This window comes from Symphodus melops (genome assembly GCF_947650265.1).
Source record: "Symphodus melops genome assembly, chromosome: 9".
NCBI classification, from domain to species: domain Eukaryota; kingdom Metazoa; phylum Chordata; class Actinopteri; order Labriformes; family Labridae; genus Symphodus; species Symphodus melops.
In genome coordinates this window covers 7,620,918-7,631,008 of record NC_136699.1, presented here as the reverse complement: position 1 = coordinate 7,631,008, position 10,091 = coordinate 7,620,918, and the positions used below count along the sequence as shown (strand labels likewise).

Sequence of the window (10,091 nt, the reverse complement as noted above, 5' to 3'; positions counted from 1 at the left end):
CTACGTAGCAGGTTTTGGGGTTTGTGGGGTAACTTCAGGGTTAACCTGGGATTTCAATCCTACCATGGCCGTTCACTTTTTACCTGGCTATGTCACCTCAGGAATTTACGCTGCACACCTAACCTGCTCCACTCCGGCGGTTATGTTCAAGATAAGAGATCAATCATCTCTGATCATGTCATACTTGTCTCTTACTGCTCGTTACACTGGTCTCTTACTGGTGTCTGACTGGTAACAAGTGTCTTGTACTGGTCTCTTGTTTTTTTATTTAGCCTTTAATTATCCAGGTTAGAGTTCTTAATGGGACTAACCTGACTAGAAAATAGGAGCAACACACAGTTTCAACAATAAAAACACAACTCATACAGTACACCTTTCATAATAATCATAATCAGCTAAAACAGTTACATACAGAAAGTCTGGACTCCAAACTCAGGATTTAAAAGCATTTAGCGTTTAAAATCAGACTGTAGGTTGTTTCAAGCAAATGGTGGAGGTTCCTTTGATGCCATGCCACTTTACAGTAGAAATCAGTAAATGTGATTGAATAAGTGTGTGTGTGTGTGTGTGAGTGTGTGTGTGTGAGAGTGTGTGTGTGTGTTTGTGTTTGTGTTTGTGTGAGTGATCCTTTTAATGTATCTTTGTGAGGAGCACATGTGGACCTGAAAGTTTGGGTTTATTTGTGTGTGTGTGTGTGTGTGTGTGTGTGTGTGTGTGTGTGTGTGTGTGTGTGTGTGTGTGTGTGTGTGTGTGTGTGTGTGTGTGTGTGTGTGTGTGTGTGTGTGTGTGTTTATGTGTATGGGGGTGGTAACTTCCTGTCATTATGTGTCATTAGTGTAGAAATATTTCCTCCGAACATTCAGTTTGTTTCTGTTCAGTTGAGTATTAGATACTAAAGTTTGCATTTAGAAACGTTTATGCTAAAATAGCAGTATAGAAATGCATAAATTAACTAAACTATTACAGTTTTATAAAGTTTTGATTTAATTATTTTGCACAATAAATGACATCATGGCTGTGTAACAAAATATGTTGTTTAACACCATAATGGTTACTGTTTTATATCAACTGTAACTTCTGTTTTTTTTTAAGAGTCACTGATGTCGCTCTGTAGGTTCGAGAACACAAACAAAAACAATACAAAAGGAAACTAGAACAGGTTTTACAGCAACAGAAGAGAGTCCAGTTGATCAGTTAGTGCCGCACAGGAGAAGAGCTCGATGTGCAAAATATGAATCCAAAAGTTCATTAAAGTTTGGAACATTAAACAGCATCAGGAGAATGGAAAACATCTGTATGGTTGTCTAAAACATTTCCAGAATTTTAACACATCTGAGAAATCTTTCACCATCCAGGTTTAAGAAAACTACATTTACAGCTTAATTTATTTATCGATTTATTCAACCCTAATCCAAAATAACCTGAACCCAAACAAAGTGATTTTATGATTTATAATAAAGATGCTTCTGCAGTCTGAATCATTTCCTCTTCTTTCTTGCTCTCTGTTTTTAAAAAGGATGGAGGGATCAGCAGGAAATCCCAAAGCTGCTTCGTCTCACAAACTTCCTGCCTGGTTGTCAGGGCAGGCCGAAACTGTAGAAGAACACAGACAGACTGGTCTGACTGAGGCCAGCATACGCCAGAGTCCTGAAGAGAACCAGAGGTCAGCACAGAATCCAGACCAGCTGAGATTCACAGAAGGCTCTATCAACCAGGATCCTGACCGACCGGGACCAGAATCTGCAGCCAAACAAGACCAACCAAGCAAAGAATTTTTGTGTACAGGTCAAGAGAAACCAGGACCCCCGTCCTGTCCAAAACAAAAATCGAAACCAGAGGAATCCGAGCAGAATCAGATCCAGAGACCTGAAGAAGACGCTACCTCTTCATTAAAAAGGGACAAGCCTCCACCATCAAAGCCTTTTCCTGTTTTTACCTCAACCTTAGAACACCACCTGAGCACTGAGCTGACTCCTCCTCCTCCCCACCTGAGCACTGAGCTGACTCCTCCTCCTCCCCACCTGAGCACTGAGCTGACTCCTCCTCCTCCCCACCTGAATACTAAGAAGACTCCTCCTCCTCCTCCTCACCTGAGCACTGATCTGGCTCCTCCTCCTCACCTGAACACTGAGAAGACTCCTCCTCCTCACCTGAACAATGAGAAGACTCCTCCTCCTCACTTGACTCCTCCTCACCTGAACACTAAGAAGACTCCTCCTCCTCACCTGGACACTAAGCAAACTCTTCCCCCTCTTGACCTGAACATTGAGAAGACTCCTCCTCATTTGAACACTGACCTGATTCCTCCTTACCTGAACACTAAGAAGACTCCTCCTCTTCCTCCTCATCACCTGGACATTAAGAAGACTTCTCCTCCTCCTCCTCCTCACCTGGACACTAAGCAAACTCCTCCTCCTCCTCACCTGAACACTGAGCTGACTCCTCCTCCTCCTCCTCACTTGAACACTGAGCAGACTCCTCCTCCCCCTCACCTGAGCACTGAGCTGACTCCTCCTCCCCCTCACCTGAACACTGAGCAGACTCCTCACCTGAACACTGAGCAGACTCCTCCTCCTCCCCCTCACTTGAACACTGAGCAGACTCCTCCTCCTCCCCCTCCCCTGAACACTGAGCAGACTCCTCCCCCTCACCTGAGCACTGAGCTGACTCCTCCTCCCCCTCCCCTGAACACTGAGCTGACTCCTCCTCCCCCTCACCTGAGCACTGAGCTGACTCCTCCTCCCCCTCCCCTGAACACTGAGCTGACTCCTCCTCCCCCTCCCCTGAACACTGAGCAGACTCCTCCTCCTCCTCCTCCTCCTCCTCCTGTAGATCAGCAGAGCCCCCTGTCATCTCTTTCGACTGTTAACTTATCAACCCTGGCTCCCCCAGCTCCCCCAGCTCCACCACTCACCATGGAGGTGTTCTGTGAGCAGGGGCCGCCCTGCTCAGCTGTTTCTTCTTCAGATGAGCCAAAACTGTGCGGTTTCCTGCAAAAGCAGGGGGGGCCTCTGAGGGCCTGGAAGGAGCGCTGGTTCACCTACGAGGAGAAGAAGAACCAGTTGTTCTACTTCCGCACTCCGCAGGATGTGATGCCACTAGGTCAGGTGGAGCTTTGTAGTGCCACCTTCACGTACCCTCTGAATGCAGAGAAAGGCACCTTCCACATCAAAACACCTGAACGCACCTTCATACTCAAGGTTGGTGACTGTGATGCACTGTGTAGATGGTCCTGCGAAGTCTGATTAAAAATGTTCAGGGAAGTTAGCAAAAAATGTCTGTAACAAACCAACTAATTATGCCTAATTGAACACCTGATACAGCTCACCTGGTGATGCGATAACAATTAGGATAAAAATCTCCTCTTCCTCTCAGGCTGTGTCCCAGGAGCTCATGCTATATTGGCTCCAGCAGCTGCAGGTGAAACGCTGGCAGCACAGACTGATGTCCACCTGTCCTGATCCCACAAACAACAACAAAATTGAAGGTGAGTAACAAACAAACACACAAATAACACTACAGATAGGTATTCCATGAAGCAGGATCAAGGAGAACCCTTGATTATTTGGATAAAACTGGTTACTTTTTTTGTTTTTTTTGTTTACCCCCATGGCTTTAAATGAACCCTTGTTGAGTTACCATGGTAACTTATACTGGAGAACAATTCTCCTCCGGACCAGGCTAACTGTCGAGCTCAGTTTATCCGTGTGTCAAAGAATGTCCGACAGACTACTAACAGATTGTTCCGTCAGCTGAGGGTCTGCTGCTCACGTCACTCATGTTTCATGATTGTAATGATAAAACTGGAGTCTCAGCTTTTCATTGTCTAAACTTTTTAAAAGTCCCACATCAACTGAGAATATGTGAAAATAGAGTAAAAAAGAACATGATTACATCAAAAGCCCGCCTTACTCTGTTTCTGATTTGCTCGTAAAACAAGACAGACAGACAGACAGACAGACAGACAGACAGACAGACAGACAGACAGACAGACAGACAGACAGACAGACAGAATTTAATAAATAGACAAAGAGTGAAAGAAAAAAAAACAATATTCTCCTTGGCATCCATGGCATGTCCTTTCATTTATTGTTTTGAGAAATATTTTGACAATATGAAGGGGGGGGGGTACACATTGATCTACTCTGGACGTATAGCATTTTCAGCTACACCTCTCAGCTGAATGACAGAGGTCTGCTCTATAATGGACAGGTATAATTTTAAATTGTATATAGTATACAAGTTAATTTACATTTTATTATACTCATAGTCAGAATGATCTTATGATGGTCTAACTGGTCTGATGGTCCTGCTAGTCTTTATATTATCACTCCTGAACTCTGAAATGTACTTTTTGTTTCTTTTTCATTAAACTTTTACACTTATGTGTGCTTAGGTCTACGAAGTTGGCAGGGTCCCTTTTTGAGGTCCCTTTTTTTTTTCAAGAGGGAAGCTCACGATGTTAAATGAGTGTTTTCATGTGGAACATGTGTTTAGAAAGTTGATTCTGGCTGATTCACATCCTGAAGGTTAAGGCTGTGAGACTGTGAAGGATTCAAAGATTTCAGATGTCAGCTGATCTGGACTTCACAGCAAACTGACTCAAGTTATTTAAAGTTTTTATTTTATTAGCATACGTTGTGAGTGTCAGCTTGAAAGATATTTGAGTGAATTTATTTCTTTAAAAAAAACATTTTTAAGCTGAATTCTGTTTCCCGTTCTTGCAGATAACTTCCTGCCTGTGTTGAAGAGTCCGGTGGGTCTGGTCGGGGAAGAGGCAGTGAACACATCATCACAACGAACGCCTTTCGCTGACCTATCAATCAAACACCCGCTCATTGGGATTCAGTGAGTAACTGACTGGACAGAGGTTGCCAAGACCACATTTCCCATCAGCCCATCGGGTGCTTCATGTCGTGATTCAATGTCCAAAATAAACCTGTTTTTTTTGTTGTTGCAGAAACTCATACTACAGTCTGCGTAAGAGGTCGTCTCAGGAGTGGAGTCCGAGTATGTTTTATGTAGAGACTCCATCATGGACTCAGCTGACCTCCTCAAACACCACCACCAAAACAGGTGGGTAACACAGAGAGCACAGGTAAAACACAGTAAAGTTTACAGGTAATACACAGATTACAGATAGAACGCAGTACAGGTACTAACGTTTTTCACACATGAATGTAAGGCTTATCATGTATTTAAAGCTTTAACTTTCGTGTCCTCTCTCAGTCCCTGCAGCCTCAAGGACCCCAAGTGAGCCCCAGACTCCACCCTCTGCTTTCTCATTGGAAGAGCCAACAGGTCAGGTAAGCCCGGTTCTGCGACACAGGTCGCAGAACCGGAGCAGGTGGACAAAGACAGCCTCCATGATGGTCCTCCGCAAAGACACAGTGTCCTCAGAACGAATGAGTCGCTTCCTGCAGGAGAAACAGATACTGGTGGAGGAGGTGAAAGCTCAGAAGGTGACACACCTGTTATTTTTATTAGAAAAATAAAAATGACTGTGAAATAATAACAATGATAATATCAATAACAAATACTAACAGCTCTGAGGCTCTGTCTGTCCTTCTTCAGGAGCTGGTCTGGATCCTGCACAAAGCTCTGGAGGCGTCTCAACTGGAGAAGCGCACATGTGCCGAGTTTTTGGCGGCCACAGGTGAGCAGGAGCGTCTGGAGCTGCTGCGTCACCGTGAGCGTCAGGCGGCTGAGCTACGAGGCCAGCTGGAGAAGGCAAAGGAGGAGGCGGAGTCAGCGCAGAGGAGTCGGGCTCAGAGTGAGGCTCGGGTGGTTGAGCTGCAGGAGCACATCAGGCTGCTGGAGGAGAAAAACACAGCCAGGCAGGAGGTAAGTCACACATGAGGAGCATAGGTAACCAAACACACCTAAAGAGCACAGGTGAGCCCACACACTTGAAGAGACCACACACACCTAATAGTATTTATCGTCTATACAGCTATTTCCCAGTGGGAGACAAATAAAGAAACATTAAATAACAGATTAAAATGAGTCCTGTCCATTATAGACCTACGTGTATAAAAAAAAAAAGGAAAACAAAACATGTGTGTATCTGTCTAAACTGTAATTGTTGAATCAGATGTTGATTGGTCGAGGGATCTGTCTCTGTGGTTTACCTTCAGGTTATCATTAAACTGTCCAATCAGCTCACCGACTGCATGTTGGACCCACCTTCTTCCTGTGGAGACGATTTGGACTTTCAGACCCTCAAACAGCAGATGGAGAATCTGAAGGTGTGACAAGTACACCACCGCTCCATCCGACCCCGCCCAACACACTGACACACACACACACACTGAAACACACATACGAAGACAATCTCTTTTATTAGTGTATTTATCCGATAAAGATCAGGAGGGTGCGCTGACAGGCGGTTCATTATAAGCAAACATGTTCTTAAGGTTTTTGAACATGGTTGCCGATCTCACAGGTGCAGGATCAGCAGGTGTTTACCTGTCGCTGTGTGTTCAGTTGTTCACCTGTCTCTCTGTGCTCTCAGGACGACCTGGAGGCATATCAGACTCAGAATCGTTTCCTGAACTCTGAAATCCAGCAGCTTACCCGTCTGTGGAGGACGAGCTCGGAGCAGGAGAAGACTCTGATGGTGAAGGTGGGTCACACTGGGACCTGTTGTATTTCTTTTTTGTTTACTTAGGTTAATATCTTCTTCTGTGCTCTGATTGGATGCAGTGTGCACACCTGGAGGCAGGTAATTGTCAGGTGGAGAGCAGGTACCTTAACGTCCTGCGGCAGCTGCAGGAAGTGAAAACTTTGGATCCGGTACAGCGGGCGGCTATCCAGAAGTTGATCGAGGAAGCTCTGAAGGGAGAGCTGAATAGCGTCAGGCATCTGAATCTTGCCAGGTAAGAAGGACAGTCATCTCATTGGAGTTGGGGGGGGGGGGGGGGGGGCTCATCGGTAACACCCGACTGACAGGTTCTGTGTTTCCCCAGAGATCACGACGAGTATGGCTTCAAGATCATCCCCGACTACGAGGTGGAGGATATGAAGCTGCTTGCTAAGATCCAGGCGCTGGAGATTCGCTCAAACAACCTGATAAACCAGGTGACAACCACACACACACACACGTTCCCCTCACTCTTCTATCATAGTGTTGTGTTGTGCAGGTTCGGTGTTTAAAGCCTCTCTCTGGGTTTTGTCTGAAGGAGGGAGGGGAGCGCCCTCTCCTGGCTCGCTGGGCTCAGTACCTAGCCGGCAGGTTGGACAATGAGCTCGTCCCTTCTCCGGAGCTCAAAGGTCTGCTGCGAGCCGGCATCCCTCAGGTGTACAGACAGCAGGTGTGGCGCTGGTTAGTCCAAGCCAGAACCAGAAACATTAGAGAGCGTCATCCACAGCGCTACCAACAGGTACACAACAAATCTACACCTGATCCAACCCCTTAAACGTTAGTCAGGTGTAAACGCCTTCCTAAATTAGAAGGCATGTTCAAACGAGACTGCAATTAAACTCACAGAGCTGTTGATCCATTTCTGCGCCGCACCTTAGCTTCACCTGTCAAACGTAAGTGCTCTCGTGTTTCAGCTGTGTGAGAAGAGTCGGACGTCCCCTAACCCGGCCTGCAGACAGATCCAGCTGGACCTCCACCGCACCCTAACGACCAATCACCACTTCTCCTCGCCCTCAAGTCCCACCCTCCAGCAGCTCCGCCAGATTCTGCTGGCCTTCTCCTGGCAGAATCCTGCCATTGGCTACTGCCAGGGACTCAACAGGTGACAACCCTCCCTCCCTCCCCCTCTCAAACGCATGCTGTTCAATCTATACCTGTACACCCCTGTTTGTACCATCCAAAAGAAGGACCTTAAATGAGAACACTAGAAATGTTCTTTGTATATAACCATGTGACAGTTAGAGTGACGTGTCACATGACGTGTCACATGGTTACCTGTGTGCGTCTCTCAGGTTGGCAGCCATCGCTCTGCTGGTGCTTCAGAATGAAGAAGACGCCTTCTGGTGTCTGGTGGCAGTGGTTGAAGACATCATGCCTCAGGACTACTATACCAAGAACCTGGTGGCCTCTCAGGTCAGATGACACCTGCTCACTTGTTCACCTGTGTGCCAGTTTAAATACGACCTGTTTACCTGTGTTTCAGTCACGTGTAAAGATGACTTTAATATTGAAACATATAAAAAAAAATGGCGTGTGTGTGTTCAGGCTGATCAGCGTGTGTTGAAGGACTTTTTGTTGGAGAAGCTCCCACGGCTGGCGGCTCATTTCGAGGATCACAACATCGACGTGTCTCTGATCACCTTTAACTGGTTCCTCGTGGTTTTTGTGGAGACTCTGCCAAGCGACATCCTTCTGCCGCTGTGGGACGCCTTCCTGTACGAGGGCACCAAGGTACACAACTACATATACACAACCAAAGGGTTACAATGACTGACGCACAACAAGAAATGCACAACCACAGACACGCGTCCACAGGGACACGATCACAGAGATGCAACCAGAGATACGCTTCGACAAACACACGACCACAGAGTGTTTCTTAACTATAAAGTCTGCAGTCTGGAGTTAATTTTGTTTTTCATTTTTATTTGATGATGCTGAAGGATGATCTGTGTGGTTTTGCAGGTGATCTTCAGGTACGCTCTCGCTCTCTTAAAATATAAAGAAGATGACATCCTGAAGATCTGTGACAGTGTGGAGATCTACCAATACCTGCGCTTCTTTACCAAGACCATCTCTGACAGCAGGTACACACAAAATCAACCTATCTTTATTTGTATAAGGCCAATTCATTACAGATGATTTGGAAAAACCCAACATGAATCCATGATGAGTAGTATTTAACAAAGTCAAAGGTGCAAGTTAAGACTGCCTTTAACAGGCAGAAGCTTCAAGCAGTAAGAGACTCTTGTTGAACAGTCACCTGCTGAGACTGTTGGGGTCGATAGGGTACACAATCACCTGTCTCACATGGACATCTTCATGCGTGTCTTGTTTGTTTGTTGTTTTTTTAATCTGTGGTCATTTCTTCCACCTGCTGGAACCCAACTGTAGCCTCCGTACATCAGGTGCAACCTAACCACTAGGCCATCTGCTCCCAAGTTAGACTTTTCTCATCATGAGGATAAATTTGACATGTTGTGTTTAAAGTCAGACTTCTCTTATCACGAGGATTAATCTGTTGTGGGTGTTCTTTCCTATAGGAGGCTAATTAACATCGCCTTCAGCGTCATGAATCCGTTCCCCGGCCGTCTACTGAGGAACAGGCGAACATTTCACCTGGAGCGCCTGCAGGGGGAGCTGCAAGAGCTGGAGGAGCAGCAGAGACAGTTTGTAACGGAGAGCACCATGCATAAAGACAAAGAGCTCGACGCCGCTGCCAGTGAGGACGAGGAACTCTGACCTCATTAAATGTTTGTATTTTATCAGCGGATGTTTGTTTTTGATATGGAACTTAAATCTGCTGCTCACCACAGATACTAAGGTTAAAATACTCCGACATGTACTCTGAGGAGGAGCGGGAAGAGCTGCTTCCCCCGGCCCCCTTCTTCTTGTGAGTTGCCATGTCGAACACATAAGCTTCATTGTTTAGTCAGCTTTGTGCACAGGTCTGGAAACCTTTCCGTGTTGTAACCTCTCTATTTTTCAAAAGCATCTCCAATATTCATCATGGTGTTGCCAGGTTTCTGGGTGTGGAGCTCATTATAAAAATACAGAGGGGATTTAGGTCAGGTGAAATGAGTTATATCTGAATTAGTTCATTTGCAATGTTTTACAAATACATTGTACCAATGTTTTGTGCAATTTACACAGTGGCCTCTGCTCTTTGATTGTTTGTAAGACACTTAAGCAAAACAGAAATAAATCATCCATGACCAAAAGTAATTATTCATGTGTAGAAATAATAAAAATGATGTAGCTGCAGGTCACAGGAAGATGTTATCCATACCTGTTGAATACCACACTGAAACAATTTAGTCCGAGACTCCCATATCTGGGTCTTTTTTTTTCTTTCTTTTTTTTGCGTTAAATTATTATGTTGGGATTTCTGGAATTTTCAACGCATGTGTATAATAATAATAATAATAATCATAATAATACATTTAAA

General features: G+C 45.3%; 1 protein-coding gene across 1 annotated transcript; it reads left to right on the top strand.

The window, feature by feature from the left end:
* Window positions 1-2,915: 2,915 nt before the first annotated feature.
* Window positions 2,916-9,385, top strand: tbc1d2 (TBC1 domain family, member 2; the record flags this gene model as incomplete). The annotated part of the gene is made up of 16 exons (XM_079352463.1): window positions 2,916-3,200; window positions 3,376-3,487; window positions 4,728-4,848; window positions 4,961-5,076; window positions 5,230-5,462; window positions 5,575-5,844; window positions 6,138-6,248; window positions 6,515-6,625; window positions 6,706-6,878; window positions 6,969-7,080; window positions 7,143-7,382; window positions 7,558-7,745; window positions 7,936-8,056; window positions 8,189-8,374; window positions 8,609-8,730; window positions 9,187-9,385. The coding sequence occupies 16 exons, from the start codon at window positions 2,916-2,918 to the stop codon at window positions 9,383-9,385; spliced, it is 2,700 nt and encodes an 899-aa protein (XP_079208589.1).
* Window positions 9,386-10,091: the final 706 nt, after the last annotated feature.